We start from the raw sequence: 15,658 nt of genomic DNA on the forward strand, positions 1-15,658 counted from the left end.
AACGTATTCTTTTCTTTCTTTTTTTTAATTAAAGTATAGTTGGGGGACATATTCTTAAGTTGAAAAATAAACAGAAAATCAAAGTGGAAAAAAAAAAGTTTCAGGTGAGGAACTAGCACGTGTAAAGTGCAGGTACTGGGGTGTGTTTGCTGTGTTAGAAGATGAGCAAGGAGGCCAGTGAGGCCAGAGCGGAGTAGTGGTTGAGAAAGAGATAGGAGTCAGACAAGCTGCCAGAGCCATGTAAGGACTTTGGATTTTATTGTAAGACCATAGGAAGCTGCTGAGCAAGGGAGTGCCTTGATCTGAATTAAGTTTTTAAGGAGCACTTGCCTGCTGTGTGGGGCACAGGAGGAAGCAAGGAGACCCGTTAGTTAGGAGGATGTTACATAATCCAGGCAAAGGATGATGGTTGGGACAAGAAGTTTAGCAGTGGTGAGGGGGGTGGGGGATGGAGAGAAGTGTTCAGAATCAGACTCTCTTATAAAGACAGAGCAACCAGAATTTGCTGATGGAAAAGGATGTGGAGTGTGAGAACAGGAGAGGAGTGAAAGAAGACACCAAGGGTTTGGCCTAAGCATCTGAGTAAAAGTGGTGCCCTGTACTGACATGGGAAGTGCTGGAGAGGAGTGGGGTTAAAGGTAGCTGTGGTACGTTTGAAGTGGCGTTTTGACAGCTTATGGAGGCACGGAGAAGGTAGTGATATTAGCAAGTCTGGAGAGCTGGGGCGAGGTCAGCTTGGACATATAAATCTGGGAGTCATTAATGTACCCTCATGTCCCCTTACCGTCAGTTTTGTTTTCTGGGTTTCAGTTACCTGTGGTCAACCACGGTCCGAAAATATTAAATAAGCAATTCGTAAGTTTTAAAGTGCACGCAGTTCTGAGTAGCGTGATGAAATCTCATGCCATCCCACTGGGGCGTGAATCATCTCTTTGTGTGGCATATCCATGCGGTGTTTGCTATCTGCCCATTAGCCACTTAGCAGCCGTCTTGGTTATTAGATCAACTGCAGCAATACTGCAGTGCTTGCGTTCACATAGCCCCTATTTTACTTAATAGTGGTCCCAAAGCCGTTCACATAACTTTTATTACAGTATGTTGTTATAATTGTTCTATTTTATTATTAGTTATTGTTGTTAATCTCTTACTGTGCCTAATTTAGAAATTAAGCTTCACCATAGGCATGCACATAATTTTCTGAGTGATGGGTGATTGAAGAATCTTTTATTATCCTATTTGGTCTTAGTCCTAGGTTCCTGACACAAGAATCTCTAAGACTCTTGGAATTTCCGGAGTGATGAGTGACGTTTTGGTACGCTAATGGGACGACTGGTAGGTGGGGGTCCCTAGGTAGCTTCAGAATGGGTGCTGCGTTTAGAAAAAGACCAAGTGATGATTAGAGGGCTGGAAGTTTCAGCCCTACTCCCTGATCTCTGGGGATAGGAGAAGGTCTGGAGATTGAGTTAATTGTCAATGGCCAGTGATTTGACTAACCATGCCTATGTAAGAGAACCTTCATAAAAACCCCTACGCTATGAGGTTGAGCAAGCTTCTGGGTTGGTGAACATCACTGTGCTGGGAAGGAGATGTGCCTGGAGCGGGCATGGAAGGTCTGTGCTCCTCCTCCCCATACCTTGCCCTATGTACCTCTTCATCTTACTGTTCATCTATATCCTTTATAATATCCTTTATAATAAACTGGTAAATGTGAATAAAGTGTTTTCCTTAGTTCCGTGAGTTGTTCTGGTAAATTACTGAAACTGAGGAGAGGGTTGTGGGAACCCCTGATTTTAGCCGGTTGATCAGAAGTGTGGGAGGTCCGGGACTTGTGATTGGCATCTGAAGTAGGGGACAGACTGCGACTGAGCCCTTGTGGGATGCGATGCAAACTCCAGGTAGTTAGTGTCAGAACAGAATTAACTTGTAGGTCTTCTATCTGGTGTTTGGCGAGTTGGAGGATTGGTTGTTGGTGTGAGGAAAACCCCCACACATTCGGTGTCAGAAGTTTTCTGTGGGAAGAAACAGTTCATAGTACCTTCTATTCCTAGCTTGTTGAGTCTTTTTATTATGAAAGGATGTTGGGTTTTTGTCAAATGCTTTTTCTGCATCTACTGAGATGATCATATGGTCTTTTTTAGTTTGTTGATATGGTGAATTACATTGATTGATCTTCAGATGTTAAAACACTTTTGCTTTCTTGGGATAAACCTCACTTGGTCATGATGTATTGTCCTTTATTATATAAAGATGCATTCAATTTGCTAACATTTTGAGAATTTTTGCATCTATGTTCATGAAGTATATCAGTCTGTAGTTTTTTTTGTCTTTGCCTGATTTTGGTCTCCATGTAATGCTGGCTCGTAGAATGAGTTAATAGCTATTCCCTACTCTTCAATTTTCCTAAAGTATTTGCACAAAATCAGTATTATTTCTTCCTTAAATGTTTGGGCCTGGGATTTTCTTTGTGGGAAGATTTTAAACTACACTTTCAATTTCTTTAATAGATATAGAGCTATTCTGGTTATCTATTTTTTTCTTTAGTGGGTGTTCGTAGTTTGTATTTTTCAAGGAATTTGTCCATTTTATCTATGTTGTGGCATTTCTACCTGGTGTAATTAGAATAGCAGATGAAAGTTCAGTTTTCTCCCTATCTTTTCCAGGGAACTCTCCCTTTGGTGCTTTGAAGCAACACAGGGTCTTGACTGGTCCCCTGTGGCTCCCACCTTTCCTTCTAGGGTCAGCTCTTGGCAAAACTATTGCTTCTTGCTCCCCCTACTTCCTAGCATTTCCCACCTTAAGTCCCTCTAGTTAGCAGGAATCTACTTAATTAAAAAAATCCACTCCAAATTGTTTATTACTTATGGATTAATCAGTCTAGGCGTAATTTGCATTTCAAAAGAAAAGGTCTAGAGAGCATTATTCGGTGCAAAAATAAGTAAATCTTGAATGGTGTTCTTTTAGGTTCTGTGACAGTAGGTGAGGGAAGTACTTTGGGAGATGGGCTTTCCTCTCCTTTTCAAATCCTATGCAAGTACAAGTTTGTTTTCACAATTCTGCTTAACTCTCGGCCCAGGGAGTCCCCTTTGCCCTTTGGTTAATGTAAAATCTTGAACACACCTCTGCAAAATGCTGCCACTTCTCAGGGTCATCAGAATCCATTCTCTATGCTGTCTTGTAGACCCGTGTCCTGGCGGTCTAACTGTTGGACTTCTCTGAGAAAGTGAGTATTTGTGCTCAAGAGTGGAGTCCAGAAATGTACGTATAAAACCAAGTACTGCGGTAGACTAAAGCGTGACATTTCGAGAGCCATGGTTATAAGGTGTGCCATTCTGAAGATCCTAGGTTCTTGTTGCCCCTAGACCGAACCCGAGCCTCTCCGTATTCTCGCCTTGGGCTGTCGGGCGAACCTTTCCAGAGGCACCACGCGGACGGTGAGTGTCAAGGGTCAGATGGCGGGCTCGCTCACGGACCACTGTGCGCTGGGGAAGAGGCCAGAGGCTGCTCAGCCAGCGGTGGGGGGTCATGGTGGGGGTTTGGGGGGTGGGGGGAGGGGCTGAAGAACAGAGGGAGGAACAAAGTCTGGCCCCACGAGCATCCCGAGCACGTCAGAGAGGGACAACAGAAGGCCGGGTCGGCCCCCAGGGGGCGTGGGCAGGGAGGTTCCCCGAGGCTGCTGCACCCTTGGTGCTGGGCGGGGCTGGGTGCCGACAGCCCCCGGCACTGAGAGAGTTTGGCGCATCCGGCTTCCGAGCGCAGTGCACGACCGCACCATGGGGTCGGGCAATTTGGAGCTGATTTTTGACCGCGTGGGGCACTTTGGCAGGTAGGGAGTTGGAATTGGAGGTGGGGAGGAAGGACGGCCTAGGGGGGAGCGGGAGCCGCGTGGCTGGAGGCGCCGGTGGGGTCTGTTTCTTTCCGTTGCAATGGGGTTCTCGCGCTGCGCTCGCGATCTGAAAACATCTCCACCCCATGTGTCCCAGGGAAGTTGGGAGACCCGTGTCCAGACTCCTGACTCTGAGCTGGGCTAGTCCTCTCACACTCTGGCAGCGGGACCTCCCCGTAGCCTGCAGAGGGGCACTGGAGCTTGCTTCGGGAATGGTGGGTGCGGGCCCGCCTGGCGCTCTTGCTGCGGGACTGGTGGGGTCTGCAGCACGCCTTGGGTGGGAGCCGGAGTCCGGAGGCCCCGCCGGAGAGGTCAGGTCACGGGAATAGAGGAGTGCCTGTTACTGGCCGCGCGTTTCTCTAATCCGCCAAACCCCCTCCTTTTACTTCTGCAGAAGATTCCTCCCCAGCCCCGCCGCCCCCTGGGGTCTCTCTCAGCTCCTGGCAGGTGTTGCCCCAGGAACAACCGTTAGTCAGAGTTTATTGCCATGTATAGAAACCAGTATGTGCCAGGTACACTGTGCCAGGTGGTTGGTTACACACAGTGTTTCATTTGATGCCCAGTGGGGATCTTGCAAAGGGGTTTTAATCTTTATTTTGATGATTGTGAAACTGAGGCCGGTAGGGCCAAAGACCCACAATTACCTAATGGTGGGACCTAGGTTTAACCTTTGTACACTAGGCATTCTCTTTTCATTTGTTAAATTAATAACAGAATTTTAAAAATTCATTCATTCATTCATTCATTCATTCATTCATTCATTCATGGAGAAAGGCTTCTCTGTATCATCCTAGCTGTTTCGGAGAGGAAGCTGGGTGAGGGGCCATACAGCATGCTGATCAGAGGTTTGGCGCTAAGTCTGAAGCATGGCCTGCCACTTACCTCCAACTAATTCTGGGAATGCTGTGTCTCACTTTCCTATCCACAAAATGGGAGTCATAATAATACCTGCCTTACCTCCTTCTCCCAGGTCTGTAGTGCAGAAATGATGTGGTGCTGCTCTTCAAGGTGGCAAGTTGCACAGATTTTGGTTATGATTCCCAGTGTTTGCAAAAAGGAAGCTGCTGGAGCAGGTGGAGGAGGAGCAGGAGGCTCCAGCTCTCCCCTGTTTCCTCCTAATACCTGCGTGAGTGGATGCTGAGTTTTGCCTCGCTCGGTCATAAACTCTCCGTACATCTTCTCTTCTTTAATCTTCACTGCAGCCCCGTGAGACTGGTAGCATCACTCTCATTTTATACACGAGAAAATTGGGGCTTGTGCCTGAATCACAAACCTAGTAATAGCCAAGCAGAATTGGATGTCATTGGATGTCCATTGGCCTCCACGGGTCATGCTCTTTGCCATGATGCTCTCCTGAGCCCAGTTAGGTACCCACCCCGGGACTCGGCCAGGCCTTTATATATGATCTCATGTTTTCCTTCTGGAAGCAGGACGATAAAAGATCAGCTCTGGGGTTGGATGTCTGAATTCCAATCCTGGCTCTACCACGTCGTGACTATATGGTCTTGAGCATTTTAACTACCACTTCTTCATCTGTACAATGGGGGTAAGAATAGTGCTACAAGTATTTATTATAAGCAGTCCACATGCAGCCTCTCATTTCATCCTCACAGTAACCCTACGAGGATGGTATTAATACCATCCTTTCCCCATGTATTTTGCGATTAACTAAGGTTAATAGCAGTGTTTGGCTAAGGTGCTATAACAAAAATTTGAGATCCCTCAGTTGGAAGTTTGCTCCTCTCCAGTCACTGTCCAGGGCAGGTTCTGTTCCCTGGGGTCATCTGGGGATCCAAGTGGGTGAGGCAGCTCTGCCATCCACCCATGGGGCTCCCTCTCTGCCTGGGGCAGCTGCTCCCATTGTCCTCACCCACATGGTCAAATGTCGCTCACCATGGTGAAAGAAGGGGAGAATGGATTTTGTGAGACAGCTCTTAGCCAGCCCCAAGAATTATTCAGTAAGTTCTTAATAAATCATGGCTATTGTTGTCACCTGAGTCTCCATCTTGGTGGGAAGGGTTGATTGTGAAAGCAGCTAGAAGGAAGGAAAGGGGTAACAAGCCAAAGTTTGCAGCAGAAGGTTTAAAAACAGTGTGACTATAACACAGTACCCCATATTTCCTCTGGTATTTGCTCTGATTGGTCTCTTTATTGTTTAGAAAGTGAGGTTATTGTACATTATAAGTCTTTTCTTAAGGAAACCTAGTGAACATGTTAAGTAGAGATCCCTAATTGTCTCTCATTTCTCATTAGTCATTTCTAGGGTGAGAAAGCACTATCCTAATCACCTTTAAAAGAGGAAAGCAGGACACCTAAGAAGAGTTAAAAAGGAGTTCCAGGACTTGTCTTGAAACCATATTGAAGTTTCATAGACTTCACGGCTTCAGCCGCATGTGAGAGGGACCTGAGGAAACAGATTCAGGCACCTGTGTTGGGGGTTCTAAGAACATGGATCCCTTCGTTGTCCCAGCATAAGGGAAGAGATGGTTTAAAATGTCAGATTTGGACTGTAGATCTTGTGGTTGACTTATATTTATGGATATAGGTAGTGTTTTTCTTTAATTTATGAGTTTTTTTGGCTCTTCTTGTTTAACTTCACTTTATGAACATGAACATAGCCGATACTTATATGCAGCTACAATGTGCCACAGTGTTTTACAAATATTAAGTCTTTCCATTCCCGCAACAACCCATTTTTCAGGTGAGGAAACTGAGGCACAGCTAGGTTAAGGATCTTGCCCACGGTCCCAGATGGTAAATAGTAGAATCAAGATTCAAACCTTGGCAGTCTGGCTTTGGAGTCCATGCTCTTAGCCACAGTGGGGTACCACCAGTTCTTTATACAGAATGATATAAGTCTAAGACCGGAAGTAATTTCCTTTAACCCGTCACCCAGATTTCACGGGTCCATTTCCAGGGGGTCCTGGTCATTTTTCTTTTCTTTGCACCTGGGTTTTCTGCCTGTTGTGTTTGTATGATTCTTTTTCCATTTATGTGTCTCTCCAGCTGAGGGCACAGTGCTGTGTTGGATCTGTAAGTCTATTGTGCCAGAGGGGCCTTAGGTTTGGCACATGGATGATACCTGATGGACAAGAGTCTTTGTGAGGGAGAGAGTGATATGCTAGAATGCTAGACACCTAGGGAAGTAAGGTTTTGTTGTTTCAAGAAGTTATCGTTGCAAAAGCGAAAGAGAAGTTTAAATTGCAAGAATGCTCAGGATCATTCCAGAACATGGAAAAACATTTATGTGAACTAGCATGGCTTTTGGGGACTGCTAGGTGGTTTATTATTTCTGGAGTGTAGAGTGTGAGGGTGCGAGGTAAGCTTACAATCACCCCCAAGAGTATTTTTGAATGTCATACTAAGGGTATTAGGAAGATCACTATGCAGAACGGAAGGTGCATTGGAGGGGCAGGAGTTGGGGCAAGGAGACCAGAGGAAACTCAGGTGGGAGATAATGAGGGTCCGGACCAAGGCAGGAGGGGTGGGAACAGGGGGGACCGGGCCGTTTTAACAGGTGGAATACACGGGGCCTCTTGCCCTAAGGCATGAAGAAGTGGGAGGGACCATGGGAGCACCCCACACCATGCCCTGTGCCCCTATGTCTGGTGTGTGTGGTTGATGGTGCCCTAAACTCAGAAACAGTTATACTCTCAGTGGGGTAGGCTGGGGGCTCGGATATTGAGATCAGTTTGAGACTCTTGAGTGCCTTGTGGGAATTCCAGGTTGGGGCCTCCGATAGGTATCTGGGTAAATAATGTAGTGTTCAGGCAAGACACCTCCTTGTCAGTAAAGACTCGGGGCCATCGAGGCTGACACCCAGCTGGTAGACACCATGTGGACAGACTGGGCGTGCCTTGGCTCCCATTCCAGTCGTGCCTCAGGAGGGGCGTTGCTGAATACTTTTCCCTCTCCCTGAGTTTTGCAGATACAAAACTTTAAAATTGATATCTTACGTATATTCAGAAAAGTACGCACCATCATCTACAACCTGATGAATCATCATAAAGTGAGCACAGCCGTGTTGCCACCCAGGTCACCCCTTCTCATGCCCTCTCCCAAGCACCCTCCCTACTCTCCTCACACCTAACACCGTAGGTTCGTTTTGCCTCATTCTAAACTTTCTATAAATGGAGTAAAAAACACACATACTCTCCCTCTGGCTTCTTTTGTTCAACATTGTGTTTGTAAGACTCACCCATATTGTATGTCACAGTCGTTTGCTGATTTTCTTTGCTATATAGTAGTCATGATGTGAATATTCCACAGTTTATTCATTTGCTGTCAACAGACATTTAGATTGTCTTCAAGTTGGGCTTATTATGAATAGGCTCTCGTGTATGTCTTTTGGGGTGCTCGTGCGGACATTTGGTTGGTTGTATACCTAGGAGAGGAATTGCTCTGTCACTGAGTGTGCATGTGGTCAGCTGCCAAACAGTTTTGCCACGTGGTTGTAACACATTACACCCTCACAAGCTGTTTGTGAGAGTTCCAGTTGCTCCATAACGGTTGTTAAATGTTTTAATTATCAAACCTTGTATCGGTACCAGAGAATTTGTTTTCCCGGGGCAGTTTCTCATCCATGTCAGAATCTCATAGGAAGCTCATGTGGTGTCCCGAATGCCACCTCACATCTCCTGACCCAGAATCACTAGGAGTGGGGCAGAGAAGACAAATCCTAGCTTCAGAGGCCGGCCAGGATGGATGCTCTGCTGGGAAGTGTGTGTGTGAGCAGAGACCGTGACAAGAGAATTCAAGAATAGCTCTAGCGCTGACTGTGGGATTCAGGCTGGTGGGGAAGTTGGCAGTCAGCTAGAGAAGCTGGTGGGATCCAAAGACTGGACACCTGGAAGCTCCTCAAAATGGGGCCAGTGGGAGGGATGGGGGAAACTGGGAGGACGGGAGGTCATGGTCAGCGAGCAGAATGTGAGCTTTTCAGTGGTGGGGCCACTCCAGGTGCTGAGGCCACTTAGGTACCAGACCAAGATTCCTTCAGGGGCAGGCAGGTGAACTTCAGCCATACAAAACCTGTCTGCCCACACAGTGTGAGGGATGTAAATGATAAACGTCTAAGTTTTGCTCAAAAAAAAAACACCAAAAAAAACACACCTGTCTGCCGTTTGCAGGGGCTGTGTCGCAGTTTTCTGAGTTGAAATTTAGGGGGGTGGGAGGGAGTAAAAGAATTCTCAATAGGTGCATTATATGTGATTTATGCTACATTCTCAGTCATGTTCATAAGGAGTGGTATTATTATGGGATGCCTCTTAGGCCCCAAACAGGATTTGGTTTCAAGAGAACCTGATGCCCAAGTCCATTGCCATGGGGCCTGGCAGTGAGAGGCTGACCTACCACAGGCTCCACTGTAATGAGCTGGAGAGGGTGGTTCTCAATCTGTACTAGATCCCCGGAGCTTGCCGTTAGTGAAGAACTCCACACTGCCCTTTCCCTCTGGCATTTCTAGGCACTATTTATATCTTTACCATAACGTATGTAACCAGTCTCCTGCTGAGGAACACTTAAGTTTCTAATATTTTGCAGTTATATACACGATATTGAATACTACATTTATAAATTAACTTTGGGAGAGTTGATATCTTTATGATGTTGAATTCTGGTTACTTTTAGGGAGGTAGAGTTTTATTACTTTCAAGGGCAGATGGTAACACCTATTAGTGTATTATCTGATAGCAAAGTAGAGACACTTAGGTGCTTGGTATAAAAAAGAGAATTAGTAAATACGAACTGTTTTCTTAAGTAAGATTAGCTTTCCATTTTACGTACATGAGTGATTTGCTAAGCAAAGATGTTTTGATCACTGAATCTCAGGTAGCCCACAAAGTTTGAAGTATGTTGAAATGATTAGATGAGATAATGAACGTGAAAGTGCTTAAACTGTAAAGCGTGGTCCAACGTAAGGCATTAGCGGAATATGTTCAGTGACCAAGACCATGCTGAATAACATGTTACATACAGCACTGCGACAGGTGTACCCTGGGCGGGGGAAGTGGGGAGATGAGGACCTCTGCTGTGTTAAGAACAGGCCGGTCTAAAGTCTGCTTGATAGAGCAGAACCACTCGGATAAAATTCTCTAACAGAGCCCTTCTAGCTAGTGATTATTCCTGCAGGCTGGGAAATGCGTCCTGGGAAAATGGCAGGGAAGGAAGAAATACCTCCTGAATGCAGGAGCCTGTTACCTGAGGGCAAGTGCTCTGCCATCCATGCCAGGTGCGCACAGGTAGCATAGTGTGTGCAGGCCGAGGGCAGAACCTGCCCCTGAGGCTCTGTGGTGATGTCCAGCAGTCAGTGCATGGGGTGAGGGCTGGTTACCTGCGGAAGAGAGGGCTCAAGCCCACTCTTTGAAACCATGGTCTTAGCCTTTTGGGGTCTGTGGAGCCAGAGCAAGTCAGGCTTGTGTTCTCAGACTGCTGTTCTGCCCAGCTCCTCTGTATGGAATAGCCGGAGGCTGGTTTCTGACCGCTTTTCTTCTGGCAGAGGTACCTTTTCTGGAAAAACAGAGCTGGCTCCCATTCGCCCCGAGGGTACAAGTTTTGGGGCTTCACGCTCTTTAGGCTGCTCTTCCCTAAGAGACCATGAGAATAGCAATTTGTGTGTCCTGTTCTCCCTCTCCTGCACGGCTAGAAAAAAAGACACTTTTTGTTTTGTTTTTCTTCTCTGAACTGGCTGCTGGGGCCAGCACCACCAGCCTGTGGGGTCCTGACAGCCCCAGCACTTTAAGTGGCTTCCATTTTACTCACTGTTTATCTCCATGAGGTTCTACGAGAAGTGAGGGATGCTGGCGGCGTGCCAGCTTGTCAGTCAGCCCTGAGGACTTGGGGAGGTCGCCCATGGGATGCATCGCAGCACCACTTCTGTGACTGCCTAGCATTGTCACTTGTGATAGTCTCCAAAGTAGGGTGTGTTCACCTACTAGTGTAGTGGGCAGAGGTGATGCTTTGGACTTCCATAAAAACACCCATTTTACATATGCATGTATGTATATAAGTAAATGTATATGTATGAATTTGTATTTCAACATAATGTATTCAGTATTATATGAATATATGCATGTATATATGCTCCTTTTATATGTCTACACACACACACACACACACACACACACACACACTTTTTTTTTTTTACCGATGTCAAAATGTTTTTGGATACACTGGCTTCTTGAACATCTCTTTTTCCTAGAGGTACGAGTCCGCATTAACTTTAACGCTGTTCATTTTCAGCCCAATTTCATGACATTCTACGTGCACTGCACCATCCACCAGGCTGCGTGCTACAGGAGATACTAAAGTGACTGAACCACAGTTGTTACCCTTATGGGACTTTATTCAACCTTTTATGGGACTTTTTTTGTTGGTTTGATACAGAAATATAATAGAAAACATTCACCCTGTATCCTTTAAAAAATCAACATAAATAACAGCAGTACTTCAGTTGCATATTGTGGTCAGAGGAGAGAAAGTGATAGGGAGAGAATGAGTGAAAGTGGAGAAGGGGGAAGTAAATAGAAAAGGGAGACCTGAGAGAAGCAGGCAGTGAGGGGCTCTGGGGGCATTTAGTGCGGAGGGAAAAAGGAAGAAGTGGAGAGAAGGGAAGGAATAGGCTAGACCAGCAGTTCTCAAATGTGATCGGCAGATCTCTGGGTCTGCAAGGCCAAGACTATTTTCAGAGTAATACTAACACGTTAGTTGCCTTCTTTATTCTCATTATCTCATGAAAGTACAATGGAGTTTTCCAGAGACTATGTGAGGTGTGATAACAATCATCAGATTGAAGGCAGGCGCAGATATGACAAACTACCTGTCTTCTATTAATCCAAGTTTTCTTTTCCTCATCCACAAATTTATTAAGAAAGGTTTGTCTAAGGATTAACAACACTTTCATGAACTCCTAGCTTAGTACATTTATTATGTTTTTTGTTTTTTTTTTAAGATTTAACTTTTTTTTTTTAATTAAGATTTTATTGGGGAAGGGGAACAGGACTTTATTGGGGAACAGTGTGTACTCCCAGGACTTTTTTCCAAGTCAAGTTGTTGTCCTTTCAGTCAAGTTGTTGTCCTTTCAGTCGTAGTTGTGGAGGGCGCAGCTCAGCTCCAGGTCCAGTTGCCCTTGCTAGTTGCAGGGGGCACAGCCCACCATTCCTTGCAGGAGTCGAAACCAGCAACCTTGTGGTTGAGAGGACGGACTCCAACCAACTGAGCCATCTGGGAGCTCAGCGGCAGCTCAGCTCAAGGTGCCGTGTTCAATCTTAGTTACAGGGGGCGGAGCCCACCATCCCTTGTGGGATTCGAGGAATTGAACTGGCAACCTTGTGGTTGAGAGCCCACTGGCCCATGTGGGAATTGAACCAGCAGCCTTCGGAGTTAAGAGCATGGAGCTCTAACCGCCTGAGCCACCGGGCCGGCCCTATTATGTTTTTAAGGGGACATAGTTTATTTGGCAGAATACGTTTCTCAAACACAGGAAATCACTTGTCAGTTGTAGTTATTATCTGTGAAATGTGAGCCAGCATTTGTCCATCGAACATCTTATGGAACCGATATGAATCCATATAAATTCCTGGACTACTAGATTTCTGAAATATTAGTGACAATGTATTAATCCAAATTTTGAATGTGCTACTCTTCTCACTAATTTTGTTTTGAAAACTGTAGCTATATGTTATTGTTATGTTTAAATGGATTAAATTGATGGATATAACCCACATAAAGAAAAGCCCCTTGGGGTCCTCAAAATTTTTAATAATGTAAAGGCTCCTGAGACCAAAAAGTTTGAGAACTGCTGTGCTAAGGGATGGTCAGAAGCACCTTCCAGTGAGAGGGAGCAGGTGGCTGGGCAGGTCTGAAAATAAGAAGGAAGACAAAATCACACATGTCAATAGTGTAATTTTGCCTCAGTGTGATCTGACAGGACTTATTTCCTACTTCTGTGATAATGGTTGTATAGTAATGTTCTTCACTGTCTGAATTGATTCTGTTTTAAATCGAAATCATGAAATCAACTGCCCACAGGGGCTGTTCTGACTCTTAATTCCAGGGGTTTGAAATTTGTGGGGCAGTCCAAATTTTATGTATTTTACCCTGTTGTCCCATCTGCACAGTTGTCCTTGTGAGACAATTTTTATTTCAGAGAATGTGTCACTGTTGGCTTGAGTCTGTAATTTTGGAGACCCTACATTTATTTTTAAACTTTTGAACAATCTTTTAAGTTTTGAATCATTTTAGGTTTACGGAAAAATTGCATAGATAGTAGAAAATTCCTATATGCATCTCACCCAGTTTCCCCGTTGTTAACATCTGACATGACCATGACATATTTGTCAAAACCAAGAAACTGATATTAGTATATTACTATTAACTAAACTCTAGACTTTCATACAGATTTCACTAGTTTTTCCGCGAAGGTCCTCTTCCTTTTCTCGGATCCAATCCTGGGGATCACATTGCATTTCATTGTCTTGTCTCCCAGTGTGCTCTGGTCTGTAACACTTTCTCAGTCCTTCCTTGTTTTTTCTTTTTTTTTTTTAATGACCTTGGCAGTCTTCAGGAGTATTGGCCAGGCAGCCTGTAGAATGTCCCCCAATCTGGGATTATTTGTTGTTTTTCTCATGGTTAGACCAAGGTTTTGGTTTGGGGAACAAAGACCCTAGAGGTGAAGTGCCTGCTCTTCATATCATATGAGGGGTACACGATATCCACACAACATTTGCAACATTTGGTTAAGATGGTGTTTGCTAGATTGCCCACTGTAAAGTTACTGTTATTTTCCTTTTCCTACTATATTCTTGGGAAACAAGCCACTAAGTCTAGCCCACCTTCAAGGCGTAAAGAGTGGGAATTAAGCTCCATCTCCTGTAGAGGGGGAATAGTTACAGATATTAGTTGGAACTTTACTGTAAGAAAGATTTGTCTCTCCCTCCTTTTTATTTATTTGTTCAATCATTTATTTACATTAGTGTGGTGTATTTGTCAGGATTCTCCAGAGAAACAGAAGCAATAGGATATATAAATATATGTATATATTTTTATAGCTATAGATGTGCATGTGTATATAGATATAGATAAGAGGAAATTTATTATAGGAATTGATTCACATGACTATGGAATCTCACCATGTGCCATCCGCAAGCTGGAGACCCAGGAAAGCCAGTGGTGTAATTTAGTCTGGGTCCAGAGGCCTGAGAATCAAAGGGCTGATGGTGTAAGTCCCAGGCTGAAAGTTCAAGAACAAGGAGCACCAATGTCCAACGACAGGAGAAGATGGATGTCACAGCCCAAGCAGAGAGAGTGAATTTGTCCTTCCTCCACCTTTTTGCTCTATTCAGGCCCTCAACAATTGCATGATGCCCAACCTCACGGGTGTGGGCAATCTTCTTTACTCAGTCTACTGGTTCAAATGCTAATCTCCAGAAACACCCTCACAGACACACCCAGAAAGAATGCTTTACCAGCTATCTTGACATCTGTTAGCGCAGTCAAATTGACACATAAACTTAACCATCACAACGTGGACTCATATTTGTTTTATACTTTGGGGTATACTATGCTGTTTATTTTGTTGCTCAAATTATTTCAGTGTAGCCACCTGGAGCTCTTTCAGATCGGCTCCTGTGTGCCTTTAACATGCCTCCATCTATTTATATTTTGAGCACTTCCTTACTTTCTGAAATTACAAGATGCTCCAGGCATACTTTGTATATTCCCCCTCCTGGTCTTAGAATCAGCCATTTTTTTCTGGTTCCTTTTAATGAGGCGTAGTATTTAGAAATCAAGATCAGGGCACTGGGTGTGCTTGTTGCTATTGGGATGTTATTGCTTCTAAGCCCTCTCAAAAGATAGAGTTATGTAATGTATATTATATATGTTATATAGTGTATGTTATATAATATATATGTATATATACTAAACTGTGCACCCAAACATTTATTTCTGTATTTACCATCTGTATGTATATATAAAGCTAAACATGATAGAGACCCTTCATAGTGCTTATGTATAGGCCAGATATAACAACTTGCTTTTCTTCTCTTTCCAGATACCAGATATTTATCTATTTTACATGTGCCTTCCAGAACATATCTTGTGGTATCCACTACTTGGCTTCTGTGTTTATGACCATGTTCCCCAAGCATACCTGCAGGCCCCCAGGCAACGTGAGTCGGATTCTTTTCCACAATACCTCGTTGTGGAGGTTGGACGACATCTGGACCCTGTTTCCCACTGGCCGTGAGGATTACGTTGTAGTGCAGCTAGAGGACGGTGAGGTCTGGGAGCTCACAAGATGTTACAGGTTCCGGAGGGATAACAACTCGAGTTTGAACTATGATTATGATGGCCATAAGAGTGGCTTTTCTTGCTTGGATGGCTTCATCTATGACAAGAGCAAATGGGATAACACCGTGGTGACTCAGTGGGACTTGGTCTGTAACCGAGAATGGTTTGCAAAGCTGATCCAGCCCACGTTTATGTTTGGAGTACTGCTGGGAGCGCTGGTTTTTGGCTACCTTTCTGACAGGTAAAATGAAATATTTAGGATGGTTGCATCAGTGTAGGGTTCATTTTTCTATCTGGTTTTCTTAGGGGACAGGGAATTAGGTTCAAAACTGTAGTCATTTTCATGACTAAATACCTACCTCTTTGCTGATCTGTTAAATAACAGACACAAAATAACATAGTGGTAAGAGGATGGGTTCTGAAGACAGTCGGCCTGTGTTTAAATCCTGGTTCTACTATTAGCTATGGACCCTGGGCAAATTGCCTAAC

General features: G+C 44.7%; 1 protein-coding gene across 7 annotated transcripts in view; it reads left to right on the forward strand.

The window, feature by feature from the left end:
- SLC22A16 (solute carrier family 22 member 16) overlaps positions 1–15,658 on the forward strand; it is a 64,033-nt gene that overhangs the window by 23,780 nt on the left and 24,595 nt on the right. For 5 of the 7 annotated variants that reach the window (XM_074333443.2, XM_088795513.1, XM_019735056.3 and 2 more), the window contains one exon: positions 14,931–15,410. In XM_074333443.2, coding sequence (XP_074189544.2) covers positions 15,007–15,410 — 404 coding nt within the window. In that variant the 5' untranslated portion in view covers positions 14,931–15,006. Of the gene's footprint in view, positions 1–3,125; positions 3,221–3,670; positions 3,824–14,930; positions 15,411–15,658 lie in introns of those variants that run through there. The other 2 variants (XM_074333436.2, XM_019735055.3) reach the window with 2 other exon arrangements.

The sequence above is a fragment of the Rhinolophus sinicus genome, chromosome 2 (assembly GCF_057876585.1).
Source record: "Rhinolophus sinicus isolate RSI-liver-muscle chromosome 2, RSI-T2T, whole genome shotgun sequence".
NCBI lineage: Eukaryota > Metazoa > Chordata > Mammalia > Chiroptera > Rhinolophidae > Rhinolophus > Rhinolophus sinicus.